A 20,791-nucleotide genomic window follows, 5' to 3' on the forward strand; every position below is an offset into this window, starting at 1 on the left:
AAACAAGGTTAGTGGCACACGGGCTGGTGGTGGAGAGGCTGCTGTGCTGGCACTGCCCACGGTGGGCTGCTGGGATAGTTTTGAGGCAGCTTGGGCTCTCCTGAAATAATAATCAACAGGCAGGACTTTATTGGCTTGTGTTGTGGGGATTCTTTGAGCAGAGGGGCCCAAAGGATGGAGAGGGTGAAGTGAATCTGATTGGCCCCAGTTAAAAGTGTTGACTCTGAGGTCTGATTTAGCTGTCTTGCTGCAGTTGCCCATGGCAGGAAACTGAGTTGATTTAGGAGAGGGTTTCCAGCCTTAAAATTCGAGGATGGGATGAATCAGACTGCTGGACACTGAGGCAGGCTGTGGCTGTGGTTGTTCCCATAAAGGCTGTGAAACTGCTCCAGTTTTCATGTGAAACTTCACTCCCCTCTTCCAGATGATGGGTGGTTGGGTTCACCTGGCTCCTGTTGTCTCTCGTTAACGTTGTTCTGCTAATATTTAGTTTTTAGTGATCATTCCTGGCTTTGAAGAAGGGAATTTTTCAGTTTGAAGATTTTGAGCAGGGCTTTTATGGGAGCTGTGTGCTGTTCTGTGCCTTGGAGGGCACAGACCTGGCCAAGAATGGCCACCAACCCCTGAGATTTCACCCCATCCCTGGAAGTGTCCACGGCCAGGTTGGACAGGGCTTGGAGCAACCTGGGCCAGTGGGAGGTGTCCCTGCCCATGGCAGTGGTGGAATGAGATGAACTTAAAGGTCCCTTCCAACCCAAACCATCCTGGGATTCGTGGGGAACCAAAACGCAGCGTTACATCTCATTCTTAGCACTGGAACTGAGAGAGAAGGTTCCCCTGGGTGGAGCTGAGTTACTAAACTGAGGTTTTAAAATAGCCAAGGATCTTGCTGGAGCTTGTGCTTTTTGGTGTAGTGATGTGGAAGTGGAACTGAGAAACTCTGGTGGTGGAAATGAAAAAAAAAACCAAAAAAAAACCAACGAAGACAGTGTTGGGGAAAAGCAAACTCGGCAAAGAAAATGCAGTTTAAATGATCTTGGGGCCTGCTTTAAATAGACACGAGTGACACCGTGGGTGTGTGGTGCTTTTGATCACTGGTGCAGAAGTTAAATGAGCAGCACATGCAAGCTGTGATTAATTATTGACAGAAGTCACTCCTTTCAATATGTACAGCCTGTGATGAGACGTGAAGGTTGAGTTCACTTGAATTCCAGAGTCGGGCAGTAATGCAAACAGCCAACTTCATACATGTGGTTCTGTTTATTATGCAAATCTCTTCCAGTGTGTTTAAATCCACATGTGGTAGCTGGGGGGGGGCGTGTTGGTGCTTCAGCAGGGGATTTTTGTGCACTTCACCACTTGGGCTTTGCCTGCTCCAGTGTTTGGGTTGTGCTGCAGCTCCAAGTTAATTTCCTTTATTTAGGAAGAAAAGGCAGATCCCTGGGCTTGTTTGTGATGCTCTGTCTATAAGTATTTGACCTTTTCACCTGAACTTCTGTGGATCTTGGGATTAATTTGGAATAAATCACTCCTTCCTGAGGAATTCCTCTGGGAGCTGACTTGGTCAGTGGCTGGTTCACTGTCCATCCCAGTGGTGGCACACAAACCTCGCTGTGTTTCGTTGCCTCTCCTCCCTGAGCTGTGCTTTGGGAATGTGCACATCTTCCAAAATAATATTTAAAGTTTTATTTTAAAGTGTCAGGAATATCTCCTGATATTCTTGTTACCCTTGTGCATCTGCCCTTTGGCTGGGGAGGCGTTTCTGCACTTCTCCAGGCTGCTGGCAGCGATCTGCTCCTCATCTATTTTGAATTTTCTGTGCTGATAAAATCCGGTGCTGCTTTTTTATCGAAGCCTGTTGACAATGAATAGAGAGCTCCCCATTTTGTTCCACACACATAAACCTCCACAAGTCAGGGGTAATAGTTGCCCTGAGACTGATGGTTTTCCTTGAATCCTGAGAATCTGCAGAGGGGCTGATGGAATGGGATATTTCAGGTCACGGAGCAGGAGCCAAATGACCCCAGTGCCTTGCCTTGCACATGGGATGCCAGACGTTAACCTGAGCCTTCAGAGCATTTTAATCTGAGCCTTTGGTTTTCCCTTCTCCCACCAGTGGGTGTGTGGGAGGCAGCTCCAATCTGGAACCCACCAAAACGCTGGTTATTTTCCCCGTGTTTTCATAAAAACACCGAGCGTCGATTCACAGCTGAAATACAAAGCCCTGTGTTAAATCAAACTGGGGAAGGCTTCCAAATTCCTGGCTGATGGATCTATCCTGTAATATTGAAGCAAAAGTAATGTATTTATTAATAGAGATACATTGGAATACACAGGTTTGCTTTGAGAATGTCTTCAGTTGGTCGCTGGGAAAGCCTGGACGGTCTCTCGAGTTAGTGAGGGTGGGGAGTTGCCTTCAGATTCTTTATTCTCCAGATCAGAAGATCAAGTGCAAGAGCCTTTTCCCTCAGCTGGAGGGGTGGCAGTGGCTTGCAGAACCTTTGCTCCCCTGTGGACAACGTGGAAGTGGAACTGAGGTGTAGCTTTCCCCCTGTTACTCCCTGTGGCATTAGGAATTGTTTGGAATGCCAGGACACTCTGTGCTGTTTAATTCCTGTACAGTTGGGGCTGTTCTGCTCAGTAGGAGTATCCTCTGTGTGTGGCACAGACACTCAGCTGGTTTGCCTGGGTCTCGGGTGGGGGGGGGCTGTGATCAATATTCAGATTGGATTTGTATCAGAAACACCACACTCTGTGTGCTTACAGCTGACCAGACCTTGGTGGAAGGGACAAAATGATGTTTGGAGCTAGAGAAGTAGAGCCTTATTTCTGTCCTTCCCCTGTGGGATTGCCAGTGAGGCTGGACCTGGGTGCAGCCCCAAGGAATCGATTTCTGTTGGGAGCAGCGATTAACTTAATTCACCATTCTTCGAGAAATCAACCCCTGCCCCCAGTAGTTCTGATTGAATTTTAAAGTAAATGGCTGTGTGGTTGATTTCTGCCTGGGCTGTACTACAGAAAAATAGCCTGTTTTATGACTGAAGAGGTGTTTTCCCCTCCCTGGGCAGGGATGTTCCCAGCGGCTCCGGTGGCTGCAGTTGTTGACATGGGGTGTGATGACGTGCAGTAGAAAATAACACGTTTTAGAACCAGCAGATTTTCTCATTCACCTGTGGGGAGGAATCACTGCTGCTGGGGGCAGCTGCAGTTGTGGATGTTAGGCGTGACAATGAGTCCAAGGCTTTTCCTGCAGAGAAGGAATCTGCCGAGGTGGACAGGGAATGGTTTGACCGTGGATACACTGGAAGAGTCCTTGCAGAACCCTGAAGGCCTGGAGGTGGTTTGGGGCTTGCTAATGCCAGGGCAGATGAGACAGGTGGACTCCCTACTGAGGGCAGATCTGTGTAGAACGGGCACTTGTGGGATTCTGGATTTTTTTGGTATGTTTTCTCCAAACCCCTGTTGTTTTGTTTTTTATCAAGTTGGACTGTCAGTCTCCTGAGATCAGGATGGATTTTGGTCAGCCAGAACCCTGGCATGAAATTGTGTGCAGCAGACCATTAAATGTCATTATCCTGACGTTGGGAATGTTCTTCTCTTTCACAGATGCCTTTGTAAATAGCCAGGAATGGACACTGAGCCGATCCGTGCCGGAGCTGAAAGTGGTGAGTTTCTGTTTACTTCTGGCTTGGAAAACATCCTGAAAATGCTAAGCACAAGTGTGAATCTTCCACACTTCATTAAATCTACTGGTGGGGGAAAAAAACAAACATAGAAAGGAATTTTAATCAGTAAAGCATTTTTCTTCTGCACAAATATGATAGAATCCCAGGATGCTTTGGGTTGGAAGGGACCTTAAAGCCCATCCCATTCCACCCCCTGCCATGGGCAGGGACACCTTCCACCAGCCCAGGTTGCTCCAAGCCCCGTCCAACCTGGCCTTGGACACTTCCAGGGAGGGGACTGTCTTTATGTATCTTCAGTTTTTACAATCATACTCCAAAGATCTCTCTGTATTTTATTGCTGTTGCAATAAAGCAGCTTCCAAGGGAGTTCTGACACGTCTGTAAGAAGGGGGTGGAAGTTTGCAGCTGATATATAAAGGTCCTTCTATCTCGCCATAAGAACTTTTCATCATTTTTTCAAGGGCCAAATGTCTTTTTTCCTGCCTCTCTTAAAAGACTTTACCTGAATTGATACTGAATTAAAAAAAAAGTATTTTGAAGGTTCATTTAGTGAATCAAAACCTAGATTTTACTGTAACAGTGAGCAGTGGTGTAACAGACTGCACTGTGTGAGTGCTTGTCTTGGGTATTTTGCCCCCGTGGTGTCTGAACCAGGGGTAGGAAAACAAATTTCAGCTGCAGAGAACCGATTAGCAAGCGGTCAGCGTGCTCTGGGTGGCTGTGCAGGGGTGGAAGCAGAACTCTGACCCTTACCAAAAGGAATAATTGGATCAGAGCACTGCACGTTGTGGATTCCAGCAGCACCAGCTGTGCCTGTGAGCTTGTGGGATTGGGAACCCCAGCTGGAATGTGCTCTGCCCTTGCTGCACATCTGCCCCTGGGGAGCAGTCGTGGCTGTGTTTCCATCTCTGGGTCCTTCCCTTCCTTCCAGCCTCGTCCTCGGAGCTCAGGGATGGCTGAGGATGGAAAGGGCCATGGGAAAGCCAAACCTGCAGGTGTGGGGATCAGTCCTGCTGGGGCAGGGTTAGGAGGGAGCCCCAGCTTTATCCTGTGGAGCAGGATGTGGGGAATAGCTCCCTGGGAGAGGTTGTCCTCTCTGCAGAGAGGTCCTTAAGTTGAGGGGTTGGTTGATTTTTATTTTTGATTTATTTGATGGTGGCTGTTGTTGTACGCTTTGGGCTCTGCAGAATTTTAAAGGGAATAGAAACTGCTCTGGGAGAGCAGGGGAAGCACCCAGAGGCTGCAATAAAGGAAGGGTTGTATTTCAACATGTCTTTGAGGGAAGAACATCAGCCTTGGCCTCCCATTTTAGCAACACTCTCGGGGCTTGGTTTCTTTCCAGTGTTCAGCAGGATTTTCAAGGTCAGGTTGGAGGGGGTTTGGAGCAACCTGGGCTGGTGGAAGGTGTCCCTGCCTGTGGCAGGGGTTGGCACTGGGTGGGCTTTGAGGTCCCTTCCAACCCAAACCATCCTGGGATTCTGGGATTGGTTTGTGCTGAGCAAATAATTCCACAGAGTTTTACCCTCTGAGGATTTTGATGGCTTCTCTGATGGTCAAGAGCGTGGTGAGACCTCTGGTATTCCTGGATCCCGTGAATCCAAATGTAAAATAAGGAAATGTTAAGCGGAATAAATATGAGGGGCCTTTTTTTGGACAAAATCACTTAATGTCTTGCAAAAAAAAAATACACCAAGGGCAGTCAGGGCAGCTTTAAAATGCCAAGTGCCATCAGTACATTTAAGCATTTTCCCCAACAGGCTTTAGTAGGATTGTGGGCAAATTGGTTTGGCTTCATTTTACAGCGTGTCTGGCACATGCAAATAAATGATTCAGTGTTGCACAAGTCATAACTGACAAGAGCACTGAGTTGCAGCTGAATTTTCTCCTCTCTGAGCTGGGTTAGGGTGGTATTTTTGTGCCCTAAGATGCTTGTCATAACTTTGTGCATTTCAGACAAATCCATAAATAAATAGAGATGACTTGGGGGGGGAGAGTGTGTGTATAAAATATGGGAGAGGGGGATATGACTGCTGTGAAAACATGCTGGCATGTTTGTCATACTGTGGGGGATCAGCCTTAAACAAGCATTAATACAGATGAAGAGAGAAACTGCATTAGAAGTCAGATTTTTTTTTTTTTTTCTGGTGTAAAATTTAACTGCTCCTGGCTTTTTAGGAGCAATTGGTTGGGAGACCTGGAGCTGTGATGCCAAGCCCTGCACTGAGCAACAGGGTTGAGTTTTAAGGTCTCGTCCAACCCAACCCAGTCTGGGATTCTGTATGAATTAATGGTTTCTTCACTGAAATAACATGTTCCTCCTCCTGATCTCGGTGCTTTTGGCATCAGCTGGCAGCTTTATGATATCCAAATGCTCTGGTGGCCAGGCATCCTTGTCTTTGTGGGTCCCTGTAAGGAGGAATGTGTCAGAGAACCTGAAGTGCTGTAAAATGATGTATTCTGATGTGACCTTTGGGATACTTAAAAAAAAAAAAAAAGTTGTGTTCTCAAGTTAGTTGATGTCTTGCAAATATTTGGGGTCTCTCAGTAGAATGAGTTACCCCCATCCATGGCCAAAATATGTAGGATGTTCACTCTCACTGGACCCCAAGTTGATGTTTTTCTGTCATTCCTGGCAGTTAAAACTTTGGCATAAGTAGAATATAAAATGATGTTGGTTTCCGTACACACGGGACTTGTAAGCAGCTTTTGATATGAAGGGCTGTTTCTTAGGGCTTAGAATTAAGAAAGTGGAGCAGGGACTGTGCACTGATGTGTTAACTTGTTCCTGCTGCCTCGGTCAGTTTGGCAATCTTGGGCCCATCAGCAGAGTTCATCCTGTCTCTGGGGATCTTATGTTCTGAACCTTTGGTGAGGGTCAAGTAAACATGTGAGAACAGAGTAGGCTTGGTTTGTTTTAAAGGCTGAAGTAAGTTCCCATCTCCTCCCCCAGAAACCCCAGTGTCCTCAGCACTGTGTGCCCTTTTATAGCAGCAGAAAATGCAGATCTCCCGGTCTTTTGGCACGTGAGCACCTCCAGCAGGAAAACTCCTGTGGTGTTGGGCTGCTTGCTGTGGCTTCTGCCTGGGTTTGAAAAACAAGTGCCAGTGAACCAGCTCAGCAGAAAACTCCTGTGAGCTCCAGGATCAAGGGCTGCTGGTGGTTGTCAGATGTTCCCAGGCAGGTGTTGGGCACGGATGGGTTGGGTTGGGAGCTTCTTGGTAAGGTCAGGGACTTCAGCACGTCCTGGTGGGGCATTGTGAGAGCCTCTTCCAGTGCCTAGAGGGGCTCCAGGAGAGCTGGAGAGGGACTGGGGACAAGGGATGGAATGATAAGACAAGAGGGAATGGCTACTCACTGCCAGAGGGCAGGGCTAGGTGGGATAGTGGGAAGGAATTCCTCCCTGTGAGGGTGGTGAAGGCCTGGGCTGGAATCCCCAGAGAAGCTGTGGCTGCCCCTGGATCCCTGGAAGTGTCCAAGGCCCAGGTTGGACGGGGCTTGGAGCACCCTGGGCTGGTGGAAGGTGTCCCTGCCCATGGCAGGGTTGGGATGGGATGATATTTAAAGTCTCTTCCAGCCCAAACCATGCTGTGCTGGTGGCCATGCCAAGATGTGTCTGCCCACACCACACGGATCATGTGGGCTTCGAGGTGAGTCCGTGGGAATCACAGGGTGTGTTCTCCAGTATGAAAACTTTGTGATGTGTTTGTTTCCCGGTGAAGAGGGGCCAGGCTCCCCCTGAAGCCTCTGTGTTCCCTGGTGTCCCTGCTCAGCATCGGTGGGCAGCTGAATCGAGGAGTGCTACGGACAGAGCCCGAGTTCCTGTGTCAGCTTAACTTGGTCTTGGGCCTTTTCCTCAAGGGCTGAGGTGTTATTTCGGGGTTCTCATGGAACACACTGCCTTTCCCAGGGATTAATGCACTGGGTTTTTGTTCCCTCTGTGTGTCCAGGGGATCGTGGGTAACCTGGCCAGTGGCAAGTCCGCGCTCGTGCACCGGTACCTGACGGGCACCTACGTCCAGGAGGAGTCCCCCGAAGGTACGTGCCCTGCACACCTCACCACTGCTCTGCCCCCACAGAAAGACTGCATCTTGATCCATTTTTTAAATCATGTAGAAATGAATTAGCAGAGAGTCTGATTTGCTGTTTCAGAATTCATGGAGATTTTTCCTTTAGTGCTCCAGACTGAGCTCAGTGTGCAGGATGATGTATAATTGTAGCTGTTCCATAACTCCTGAGCATCCTTAAATACTTTGGCCCCCAGGATGTGTCCTTATGGGAAGCTCAGTCCTGGTGGAGAGCAGCTGACTGCTCTCAGTGGGGCTGTTGAAAGCCACAGTCCCTGTAGCAGAGGATTTCTGCAGAATTGGGGTTTGGGGAGAATAAAACAACTTCATGAGCTTAAAGTAAAGATATAATTTGTTCATTGTTTAATATATTAAGTGTTTAGTCTTGACTTCTTTTTAATGTTCTCAATAGCGTAGCAAATGAATTTGTGCATTGTAGTGTTTAACATTAATCCAAAAATGTCACAGCACAGCACCTTATCGTGGTGTATCTTACAGTAAATACTTTTTTGATTATTTTTCTTTATCTGTTCTCCTTATGAACTTTTAAATCCAACTCTGAGACACTGAATTTCTGGTTCCTTCTTTTCCTTACTGGCTGTTCCATTCTTTGCAGATATGGATGCAGGTAACTATACATTGTCTCCATGGCAGCTCTCCTTTGGAAGGGACAGACGGCGGTTTCTGTGCTAGAGCATTTCCCCCTTGTTTTGTGTACCATTTTGAGTTGTTTCCTTTTGATTTCGAGTCTTTAGTACATCTCACTGTTTTTTGTCTCTTGCTGTAGTTGTCTCCTCAGCAGTAGTTTGTAGCTTCATGCATCTCTGATAACATTTGTTCCTAATTAACTCTTACCAAAGGAAGCTGTTCAGCTCCGCAGTTGACATTTTAACAGCCTGGAGTTGTAGTTAAAAGTGGGAGGAGAGGGGAAGGGAAGGATGGACAAGGCTTTTTTTAGTGTGGAATTGCAGCAACAGCGAAGGTTTCAGTTTCTAACTTTGCCCTAAATGCTTTTGCTGCTTTGTAGCTAGAACTGATAATGATAATTGATAATGATTGGTAATAATAATAGTAAAGCTACATGTGTAGATCCTGTTTCTGGATGCTGACAGTGGGAAATGGTGATGTGAGGGGCAGATCCACCGATTTACAGCAACCCTTCAGCAAAAATCAGTATCCCAACATCTCTTCACGAGCAGAAAATATTTGGGGGCTGTTTTCTCCTTGCAAGGCTCTGACCTATTGGCTGTTGCCAGGGCTGGCAGCCCTCTCCTCCTGAGGGATGGATATTTGAGGTGGTATTCCTCGGGAGCGTTGCCATCTGTCCTCTTTGTCTCCAAGGATTTTTATTTACACTGACGTTCCCACTGTTTTTCCTGGAAGGATTAGATGACAAAAGCAGTGTCAAATCATTTCTTTGCCACGTTAAGTGCAGCTGACAAGCCTCACTAATGACACTGCTGCATTTCATTAACAGGAGGAAAACTGGAATAATTAAGGGCTTTAATTCGCCTTGTGTGAGGGAGAAGGTGAAGATTTCTAATCAGGTTAATACTGAAGGAGATTCAACCCGTAGAAACCATCCTTAATAAATACCTGTAGTGGTGATTTGGTAGATTTTGTCATCCAAGCACAGTCCCACAGAGCGTGCAAAGTGTTTACATCGGAGACCCCTCATTTCTGAGGGATGATAAAGGTGCTGGGTTGTTCAGCTGATAAAGAAGGGGATGGATGTGGGATTGTTGAGGTGTCAGCTGCTTGATTAGGGGAGAAAACCCCAAGTTCACTGACTGTGAGGTGGCTTCCCAACAGCTCCATTTGTCAGGGGTGATGCAGGGAGTACCCAGTGGGTAAAGGGATGGGTTTTGCTCCAAGAGGAGGACTCACCCTATGGGGTAAAGGAGTTTTCTCTCCCTGTCTGGCCTAACTTTTATTTCTGATCACAACTTTTTAGTCCCTGGTGTGTTTGAAACATGAAAACCTTTGTTTTCTCAAAGTATAGAAGGGTTTGTTAGGAGGAAAATCTGCTTTTAGACTCTTCCTCTGCATACTCAGCATGCACATGGCTGTGCTGCTGTGTGACACATTTAAAATCAGATGGATTTGGATGTAAGGAAACAAGTGATGCCTTACCCTGCAGTGAGTGGGAATCTCAGCAGTCTGGGACTTCCAGAGGTTTTTTTGGGTTTTTTTTTTTTGATGATACAACAAGCAGGTGATGGGAAATAGGGAATCCTGGTGACTTTTTTTATGTTTTAAGTGCCTTCCAAGTGATTGGAAGACAAACTCCTGCTGCTGGGTGTGTGAGAGGCTGAAACAGCAGGTAAGGTGTGGGAAGCCTGATGTGTCTTTCTTTTCCCCCAACTAAAACTGAATTCTGCCTGTAGGAACAAAGTGAAACCGGGGGAAGGTGTTGGGGGTGTGGAATTTGAGGCTGAGTTCTTTGCAGACAAAGGTGAGCTGAAGTTTTACAGGAGTAGGGGAGTGTCAGGAGATGCTGTTACTTTTCGTTTCCAAAAAGCCACCGAGGTGTGAAAGCTGACTTGAAGGCTTTTCCACACCTCTGGCTATGTCTGTAAATGTCTTAAACACCATATCATGATTATTTCAGTACCTTTTTTCCAGTGAGTATAATAAAAAAAAAGGGAAGATAAATTGTCCAAGGTGTCTCAGCTGGGATGAGGAAAAAGGAGGGTTTTTTTCCCTCTGTGTGCTTTGGGGTATATTTAAGATTTTTTTTTTAGTTTTTTATTTTTTTTTCACATGGAGTAAATAGGTTCTGTGTTTCTAAAGACATAAAACCCATCCAGCATCCTGACTCGAGGCAGCAAGTAGTTCTTGCAGTCAGAGATTTCATCTCCTGTGTGTGGAGGAACTTGTAATAAAAATGAAAATTTCCCCCAGTAAGAGCCACAGAATAAAACCTTTAATGGTGTTCTGCAGAAAGCCGTGAGCATTTACTTTCTCTCCAAATTTGACCTAAAAATAATTTTATACTTTTGCAGCTTTCACCAAATAACTTTTTTTCAGTAGCACAATGAACAGTGTATCCCTTGAACAGCAGGAATGGTCACGAAATGGTGATAAAATAGCAGGAATGGTCATGGTTATTGTTAAAATGCTAAACCAAGTGTCACCTTCAGCCTTCCCTTTGAAGAATTGTGATGGAAGTATCATGAAGATAAGTTCCCAACCTGTAACAAAAACACGTGTTAATGATCTTAAAGGTCTTTTTCCAACCTAAAGGATTGTGATTCTGTGAAAAAAATTACATCTTGGGGGATGGATGTCCATGGTTTTCAGTTTATTGTCTCTAGTAACTATTTCTGTCCCATTCTTCCCCAGCAGAGGGTAATTATGCAAGGAGGATCGAGGCAGACTGCTTTAAAATTTCAGCTGCTTTCCTTCCCATCCTCTTAAGAGATTTTGTCTGGTTACAGACTCTTACACAATATCTGTGCAGAAAGTTCAAGCACAGTCTATTAACTGGGATGACCTGCCAGGTGGCTTCAGTCAGGTCTGATGCTTCTTCCCTCGCTGGGGTGAATCCAAGAGTGGAGCTGCTTCTGGGGAAAAAAAAAATAAATGTTAAAAAAAAAAGTCAGACCAGGTTGGACGGGGCTTGGAGCAACCTGGGATGGTGGAAGGTGTCCCTGCCCGTGGCAGAGGGTGGGACTGGGATGGGATTTGAGGGTCCCTTCCAAGCCAAACCCCCTGAGATTCTGGGACCCCTTCACTTTTTGGTGTTTTGGGTTGAATAGAACATGGGAGCTGCAGCAGAACTGCCCAGTTTTCCCTTCTGTAGCTCTGACTCTCGTTCCCATCTCCCTGTGATTCATGTAATCCTTCCTGCTGGGAACAATTAGGTTCCTAAGGTTGCCAGTCTCTTTACAGGAGCCACTGGCTATTTTTATCTAGTTAATATATTTTTTTTTTTTTCAAATAAGTAGGAAGGCCATATTTAGTATAAACACCCCAATTTGATCTCTGCTGAATAAAGAGAGGATGTGCCCCAGACTAATCTGTGCTCTCTGTTCTCAGCAAGCAGCTGGCTGAGATGCAAATGAAGAGCAGGGAAATGTGTCCCCCGAGGCTGTACTGAGGTGCTTGTCTTGGAAGCAAGTCTTGCTTATTCATCCACGGTTTTTTGGGATCCCAGAAGATGGCCATCATACACGTTTACACACTCACATCACGCCTGTTTATGTGCTTGCACAGGGAGATTTTTGCAGGAGTGCCAAATGCAAAGGAGTTCAAAAAAGCCACGTTGAGCTTAAAGTCACATTTTGAGGTTCTCGAGCCACCAAACTCAGGGAAGCTGAAATTTTTTGCACGTGGGTTTCAGTGTTTACAAAGCTTTTTGTTTACAGATCCTTTCAGTGTTTCACGAGCTCCTGCAGCACTTGGGGGCAGCTGAAGGTACCTGAGTAGTTTTTCTGTGTGTAAACCCACACGTGTGCAGGGGACAAGGGGTGACTTGAGCCACGTGTTTCAGAATCACCCATTTCCAGTTCTTTGTCTTGCCTTCTTTCAAAGCAGCGTTGGCTGATTATTTTTATTTGGCATTTCACACTGACACCCAGCTATGAAACAGCACTTGTCTCTTTTTGATCCTTTTTAAAGTGCTGCTGCAGTGGGCTCTCCTGGGCTTTTGGAGCCTTTCAGGCTTAGCATAAAAGACACAAAATGTTTATGTATTCTGCCCCCTCCCCTCTGGAGCCCTTCCCTCTCCTCCTCCTCCTCCTCCTGGGACTGCCTGTGTGGGTTGGAGAAATCCTTTGAAAACCTCTCTGTTCCAGCCGTCGAGTTGGTGACTGTTTCAAGTGCCACACAAATAAGGAACTCTGGTAATTAAAGGAAGAACTCGAGAATTTGCTCTTTTCCTGGGGAGAAGGTGCTGAAGAAGCATTTTCCTACAAGGGGCTTCCTTTTTTTTCCAGCTCTTTAAGGTGATGCCTTTAACCTGTTGCACCTTGAATACTCCAAGGTTTGGAATGAATGATGTTTGTAGGATTTGTGCCCTTCTCCCAAAAGGCTCCTTGGAATGTTGTGTTCCTAGGTTTAAATTGTACTGCAGGGTTATAGCTGCTCTTGATAGCAATGCAAGTGGCTTCTCCCAAGTAACAAGCGATAGGGCAGGGGAAATGTCCTCAACCTGTGCCAGGGAAGGTTAAATTGGATATTAGGGGAAATTTCTTCACCAAAAGTGTTGTCAAGCATTGGAGCTGTGATTCTGTGAACAGGCTGCCCAGGACAGGGGATGGAGTCATCATCCCTGGAAGTGTTCCAGAAACGTGGATGTGGCACTTGGGGATGTGGTTTAGTGGTGTCTTTGGCAGTGCTGGCTCAGTTGTTGGACTTGATCTTAGAGGGCTTTTCCAGCCTTACTGAGTCTGTGATTCCAAGATTCCAGTGCTCCCTGCTTTCTGCTGCTGAGTCAGCAGCCAGTTTGGAGTGGCTGCTGCTGGAAGAAGGACCTGCCTCCCACTTTATTTCTCAAATATCACTCCTGGGTGTATTTCTGAACGTAGCCCATTATTCCACTCCCGATCCCAAAGCCCAAATCTTAACGTGTTCTTTGAACGTGTTTCTTGTTCAGCTTGTGTTTGGTTTCTTATTGTCCTTTTCTTCCTCCTTCCTTTAAATCTGTTGCTGTTTTGGGAAGTTGTATCAGAAGGCAGGGCATGGGAGGGAGCTCATTTTCTTCACAGTGTGATGAATTCTCAGCAGTCTCCTTGATTTGCACAGGATGTCACTGTGCTAGTACCCATTTTAGGGAGGACAGATTATGGTAGAATCACAGCCAAGGCCAGTTCTAACTTCAGGGTTCCTATTTGTGATGTAAAACTGTAATGAAAGGACAGTATTACGGAAGCTGGCTATAAACTATGTATAAAAAGAAAAGGGATATTTAAAAAAAGAGAGGTAAAAAAGGGCTTGAAACCTGTGGTTCAGTGCTTTTAGGAGTTAAGTTTTTGGCTTATCTTGGTTATTTATTGTTTGGCACATTATTGTTTAGGGTTTGTTAGTAATTAGGTTAAAATCTTTGAAATGATGTTGGAAGGCTGTGAAGCCAAACAGAAACTCTGAGCAGCTGAATTACGTGTCAGATTAAGAAGGAGTAGGGTGGGTTTGCCTGGAGGATGAAATGTGTGATACGGCAACTTTTGAAGAACTGCAGCACAAAAGAGCACGGGGCTGGCTTTGTGAGGAGCTCTGTTTGGAAAGTGGTGGTTTGGGGCGTCAAGCTTTCTAAAACTTGAAAAGGCCGGTGGTGGAAACAGGTAGGAGTGTGCTAAGGTGGTGTCACATCCTGCCCAGAGAAGCTGGCTCTGGGTTTTTGTTTGTCCTCCAGCTGGCTTGATAAAAATAAGCTTTTAAAATTAGGCTTGTAGTGTGTGTACAGTCAGGGGGTGTGATGGGTAAGCAACGCTCAGCACCTGCTGTCAGTAAAAACACGCTTATTTTTCTCACTGGGTGTTTTCTAGGCAGACCTTTCTGGTCCTTGTCTTCCGTGTGGTACCTTCAGGCTGAGGTTGGGATGGTGGCACGGGCTAGGACAAGGAATTCCCAGCTGCTTCTCTGCAGTGCCAGAGGGTTTTCCATCCTGCCCCGTCCCTCTGCAGGGAGTTGGTCCCTCCGTTTGGCCCTGTGACGCTGCTTTTGTTTTTCCTCCTCTGTTTTTCCAACTCGTTACGGTCACGTTGAAGCACAATCCAATTTTCTAAGGTAATTGCAGTCCCTCCTGCTTCATTATCCAGAAATTAAGTAGCCTGTGTTGCTTCCATCTTCCAGGCTATTAATAAGCTGCGTGCGTGAGGGGTGAAGCTCCTGCAGAAACCTGCTTTGGTATCATCACCTCTTTTTTTTCAGAGGAGTCACTGGATGAGGACAGTGTGTTTTTTTTTTCCTTTATGTCTGCACTCACAGGACAGTGATTTTATTCTAATTGGCTTAGCACAGTCTGCACTGGCTGCAGGAAGCTTTGTAGTGAAAGTAGAACGTGCACTGCTCTGCTCCCGTCTCCATGGAGTGAAGGAGACGTGATTGCTCCGAGCCTGGCTCTGGTGGTTTCTCATTTATCCTGGGAGTTAATTGGTTGTTTCCTCTCCCTCTGTTCAAGATGTAATGCTGGATCTGATCTTGGACTGTTTACCATGGAATCACAGATTGGGTTGGAAGGGACCTCACAGCCCATCTTGTTCCACCCCTTGCCGTGGGCAGGGACACCTCCCACCATCCCAGGCTGCTCCAGCCCCATCCAACCTGCCCTTGGATGGCCAGAGGATGAAGTTTACCTTCTCCTTTTGCCAAGTTCTTCTGTCAGACAGAGACTCTGCTGGGGAATTATTCCCTCCCTGCACCCAAATGTCTCTTTACTGCGTTCATGTGTAATAACATGGGGTTGGCTGCCATAAATGCTCTCCCCGTACTGGCCTGTGAAACACCATGGGGGTTTTGGGTTTTCTGTTTCCTTAGATGCTTGCAGCTGTTTAAGGTTAGTGGGAGGCACTGCTGGTGTTGAGCCAAGAGTGGGTGGCAGCAGGATGTCACTCTGTCCCTTGTTTCCTGAAGTGGCAGTGCCAGTCATGTGGGTCAGGGCTGAACTGTTCTACCAGTTACATCCTCTGCTGCTTGGAATTGAAACCACAGATCTCTGAAAAATGGCATTCAGCCTAACTGCCTCTATTTGTCCTCAGCATGGAACCTCCCACCTCTCCATTTTCCATCTAACTCCTATTAAATGGCATTAAATTTGGCCTCTGATTCTGTCCAGGGCCAGAAGTTGGACTTGATGATCCTTGTGGGTCCCTTCCAGCTCTGAAATATTCTGTGATTCTGTGCAACTTGAGTATCTAATTTTATTTATTTATTTATTTAAAGTATAAGCTGTTTTCCCAAATCCTTAAAAGCTTAAAATTCAGTTGATCTCCTTCGAAATCACCACCAGGTTTTGGGGACCCTCTGGAGGGGGTGGGGGCACTGAAAATACATCAGTGGTTTATATCTCAGAATTAAGTTGGTAAATGTCATTGCAGCTGCTTCTGAAATTCCAGCAGTGAGCCCTCTTTCCACAGGATTGCAAGGTCACCTGTCAGTGCTTCCTTGCCAGTTTTTATGTCAAGAGAAGGTGTTATCTGTGTGATATAATATTGCATCACACGTGGTGCCTGTGGGGGTACCTTGCTTTAATTGGGTATGGCCTCGTCCTTCCAGGAGACCTGTCCATGCATCTCCTAAACTATGTCCTAAACAAGCTGAGAGAAGCAGTTGGTGGGTTTTGAAGGGCTCGATTTAGGTTGCTTTTGCTGTTTTTTGTTTGTTTTGTGTTTTTTTTTGACTCTTGGGAACCTGGTGCAGAGATCTGCTTGCAGGTCACGTGAGAGTGGTGGTTCCCCAGTCTTTTGCACTTCTGTGGTTAAACACTTGACTCAGCTCAACCACATGTAAATTTAGTTCTAATCCTTCTTGTAGTAATGTGCTTTCTGGGGAAATGCTGAGGAAAACATTTTTGGAGTAGTTTATTTGAATAAAAATCTTGGGAGTAGCAAACCAGAAGGGCAACGTGTTTGAACGGAGATTTTCTTCCTGTGTTTCCCTGATGAGGAGCCGGATTCTTGGCACTCCTTCCCATCTTCTGGGGAAGAAAAAGGCAGAGAGAGTGTGCATGTGTAAGACACCTGGCTGCTGCTGCTGTCAGAATGCAGGTGTCACTGGGAATATGAAATCCAGGCTTTTAGAGCTGCTGCTCGGTCCCACCTCCTGCCTCACCCCGCCAGGGTAGGCGTTCAGCTGCTGCCTGGGTTTGTGTGTGACCAATCCCCCAAATTTATCTGTCTCCTATGGCCAAACAGCTTCATCCCCGTAGCCCTGGAAAAGTGGGAATAACGTGCTTTCCCATGCCTGTCTCCCTGTGACCTCCCAGGTACATCTGGGAGCTGGGCAATTCCCTCATTAAAAAGCTGTGTGTGTAACAGCACTGATGGGGCTGGAGCAGGGTGAGTGCATCCCGTGGGAACAGTGCTGTGGGTTTGGAGCTCCTCCTCTAAATTGAGAAGGTCATTTCTTTGTTCTCAGTGTCGGTGGTTCAGGCAGTAATTCGTGTCTCCATCACATCCACGGATGTTTAGGAAAACACAGGAGTGTCTTGTAGCTGTGGGAGACATCCTGGTGTATTTACAGGCTGTTGTAATTCAGTATTTGAACTGGCTGATCTCTCTAATTCCTCTTTCCCTCTGGTGCTTTACAAACTGCAGAAGATGTGAGTTCATAAAAAATAATGACCATGGTGCTGTCCAAACTGAACCATCCCAAAATCACTGCCCTGGCCCTGCTTTGCTTTCCCCAAACCAGTGATGGGTCTCATCAAGGCTCAAGTTCAAAGGCAGAATCAGTTTATTGTTTGCCTTAATCCTGCAGTCACAGGTATCTGCAGGGTACAGCCTTGCTCTGTATGTTCTTCACTGTTTATGCCTTTGTTTGTATAAATTCTTGATACTGAGAGAGGTTCTCTCAATCTCTGTCCTGTGCAGCTCCTGGTTTTGTGGTGTGCTCATGATAAGGGCTCCATAATGCTGTAGACACAGAAGTTGCCAGGGATGCATCCTGCTGTGAGCTGAGATTTGCATAAAGTGATTCTTGTTTGAGGGGTGAGCACGAGTTTGCTGTTGCATTTCTGGGTCTTCGGATTTGATTTGAAATATTTAGTCCAGAACAGAAATGCAGGTCGTTCTTTTAAAGAGTTTGGTTGGGGGGGTATTAAATTTAAACTATTTATCTTGAAATACCTAAAACCCAAACAGAAATGGAGGATGTGTGAGGATGTGACTTATTCCAGCTAATGAGCATATCCAGCTTTTAAGGATGAAGGAGCCGCCTGAGTAGATTTGAACTGACTGCGTGACAGTCCTGGTGAAGTGGGACAGCATGTCAGGATCTGAATTTAATCCTGGAAATAACAATATGTTATGGTTGTACTGAGCTGCACACACAGTGCTTTTGGGGAGGGCATGGGCCAGGTCCACGAGCCTGGGCATTTACTGTGGATTCCTGTAGGGAAAGGGCTGTTGGATAACTTGAGACTGTATTTTTCAGACATGGTACCCTTCTCCAAGTTGCTCTCACCACCCCAATCAGTAGTGACCAAGAAGAATAAATCTTAGTGCTCACATTTGATCAGGGCTTATACACTTGAATATTTTTATTTTTTCAATTGTCTGCCCGAGTGTTTTTATTTCACCTTGTCTGCACCTTCTGTGAAGATCCAGTGAGACTTGCAAGGCGTCCTGCTGACCAGGGGAATAACGAGTTGGCTCTGAAACTCGTGCAGTTCGTGCTATTTCATAATTAATCTGGGTGAACTTTCAGTGTTCAAAAGAAAGGAAATAGGAAATGGCAATTAGGCAGAACTTTCACTCTCCAATCACTTCTATAGTGCACTGCCATTGTTACTTACAGCTTTTCAAGAGCCTCCCTGGAGGGCTCTATATTAAGTAATTCATCTTGTTTAACACTTCAGTGTGAAGCACGTGCAGTTAATTGACAACATATAGAAATAATGATCTGATTAATAGAAATCCAGTTCCTGAGAGCCCAGACTGGTTTTTCCTTTACAAGCTTTACGGCTGATTGTTCTTTTCGAGTTCGCTAATTATATATATATTTTATCTGCCACTGGATCTGTGAAGGCAAAATTGAAATCCAGTTTGTGAGTGAAATGAAAATCTATATGTAGCTCTCCTGCTCCTTCTGTGCCATTAAACAACCAGAAATGTGATAGCCCCGACTCTGTTGCACGTTTAGTACGGCTGACAGAGTAATAATGGCAGGGTAGGTTTATAAAGAAAAGGTTTTTAAAAAACCCCAAACCCACAAATGATGACCCAAAAACAAACAAACAAACAAAACCCACAAACCAGCAGAAAACCACAGCCACCACCCCCATCCTTACACCTTTCATTAAACACAAAGTGTGTTCAAACATGCTTAAATATTGCACAGGGCTGAACTGGGAAGTGATCCTGGTTTGAGAGCTGCTGTCGTGGTGGGGCTGGGGAATGGCAGGGTTTAAGCCAGTGTGGTGTGTTCCCCCCTAAGGCAGCAATTTTTGTGCAAATTGTTGTGTTTGGAGGCGCAGCATTACCCTGTGTTTGCTGGCTTACTCACCTACCACGTGTTCAAAGGTGGTGTTTTGGTAGTGTGATGAGTTTTAAAGTGTGTGGCTGGGAGTGTGGGTTCAAATTAGAAATAATTCTGGTTAAAAAAAAAAATTAGGGGTGAAGGGAGAAGTTTAGGGTGTGTTGATGGAAGTGGTGGAGATAAGAGTGGGTTTGCTTCCAGCAGAGGAGCCTCAGTGCCTCCCTGGTACTCAGGCCACGTCTGCTAATCCTGGCTCAGGCTCGGTCACACCAGCAGCCCTAAATGGGATTTGTCGTTGGGAAGGGAGACAGCAGAGTGCCCAAAATCGGCTTTTAGCCCCCAAGGAGGCAGTGCCAAGCCTGGCCTGAAGTCCCCCTGAGCCAGGGGAGAGGGATGGGAGGAGCAGGTGCTTGGGCTTTGGGGTCGGTGCCTCTCTGGTGCTCAGAGCACTCAGTGTTCTGCATCTCCCTGGGACAGCGGGCTCAGGGGTGGGATGTGCCCGAAGGCTGCATCTCCACTCTGGATCTGGCTGTCCAGAGCAGGTCTGGGATCCACCCTGAGCCAGCAGCACGGCGTTCTCCGTTAGTTTAGCACATCTCTGCAGAGGTGCCACCATCGTAGCTTTCTTGTCTAACATGTGTCTGGTATTTTCCCCCCTAACTGTGGTGTTTGAATATTAGAACTCTCATTTCCATAACATCCCATGTGTGCTCTTAAGAACTGGGCTTCCCTTGAGGAAATGCTGATCCACACAGTAAAACTGATTTTGGTCATAATTAGGGCAACGTTGTTTGTATACAGCTGTCCCATGTTTACCTTTCTTAGAGATACTTTTCTCACTATTATATAAAACAAAGGTGATACACTCGGTGTTCCAGCTGTACCTGTGGCAACCAGGGACACCTGAGGTGGGAGTTACTGTTTGTAAAGTAGTTTTTAAAGTAGTTGGCTTTTCTCCACATTACCCTTATTACTTATAGAGATTTTTATATATAAAAAAGACATGTCTATGTATACATAAATAAGGCAAGTACCTGCCTTACCTTTCCTAAGTAATTCCTGTGTGTGTGTGCACATAAACTCAGCTTACACTGCAGCACTTGGTTAATTGCAAAAGAGCTTAAGGAGCCCGTTTTTCCCCAAGTGAAGCCTTTTTCTGTGGTGTGTGTCGTGCCTTTGCTGTCTCTCTAACTCAGCTGCTTTGTGTGACAGGTGGGAGATTCAAGAAGGAGATAGTAGTTGATGGACAAAGCTACCTGCTGCTGATTAGAGATGAAGGAGGCCCTCCCGAGGCTCAGGTGAGCATCTCTGAGAGCCCTGGCAGCCCAAAGCCTTGCTTTGCCTGCTCTCAGAAACCTCCCTTCAAAAGAGCTGGCTTTGCTTTGTTCTGCCCTGGCTCCCCTCTCATCCTTCTGCTGGGAAAATTCCTGCATCGCCCTCAGGTGAAGAAGATTTTGTGCAGAAAATGTTTGGGATTTCAATTACAACACATTAAAGAGTCTGGGTGGAAAATATTTGGTATTACCACTAAAACTGTATAAGTGAGGATATACAGTTAATGTCTCCTGAAAGCCCAATCAATTTGCTTTCCCTGGTGACAATATTGCATGTCACAGCCAAGTTCTCTTCTGATTTTAAAGCTCTAAACTGTTAAAATACGAAGTAGACGTGCACACAGTGACACACACACTCGTGTCCAAGCCTTGGCATTCCCTGCTGCTTCCATATTTTGCTGTTTAAGGCTCAAATTGGTAGGTTCCAGTTCAGCACCACTGAGTTCCTGGATTTCTGACTGGGAATTCTGTGTGTGTTGTGTTACCTCCTTCTCTCACAGCAGGTGACACCTCAGGATTTAATAGAATTACAGGAGGGTTTGGGCTGGAAGGGACATTAAAGATCATC

General features: G+C 46.1%; 1 protein-coding gene across 12 annotated transcripts in view; it reads left to right on the forward strand.

The window, feature by feature from the left end:
* The window catches only part of AGAP1 (ArfGAP with GTPase domain, ankyrin repeat and PH domain 1), a 284,552-nt gene that overhangs the window by 82,824 nt on the left and 180,937 nt on the right, over positions 1–20,791 (forward strand). For 7 of the 12 annotated variants that reach the window (XM_050340528.1, XM_050340523.1, XM_050340524.1 and 4 more), the window contains exons 2-5: positions 3,607–3,665; positions 7,634–7,721; positions 8,367–8,378; positions 20,102–20,187. In XM_050340528.1, the coding sequence (XP_050196485.1) occupies positions 3,607–3,665; positions 7,634–7,721; positions 8,367–8,378; positions 20,102–20,187 (245 nt within the window). The remainder of the gene's footprint in view (positions 1–3,606; positions 3,666–7,633; positions 7,722–8,366; positions 8,379–20,101; positions 20,188–20,791) is intronic. The other 5 variants (XM_050340529.1, XM_050340532.1, XM_050340531.1 and 2 more) reach the window with 1 other exon arrangement.

This window comes from Myiozetetes cayanensis, unplaced genomic scaffold (genome assembly GCF_022539395.1).
Source record: "Myiozetetes cayanensis isolate MyiCay16 unplaced genomic scaffold, myiCay2020 scf9, whole genome shotgun sequence".
NCBI lineage: Eukaryota > Metazoa > Chordata > Aves > Passeriformes > Tyrannidae > Myiozetetes > Myiozetetes cayanensis.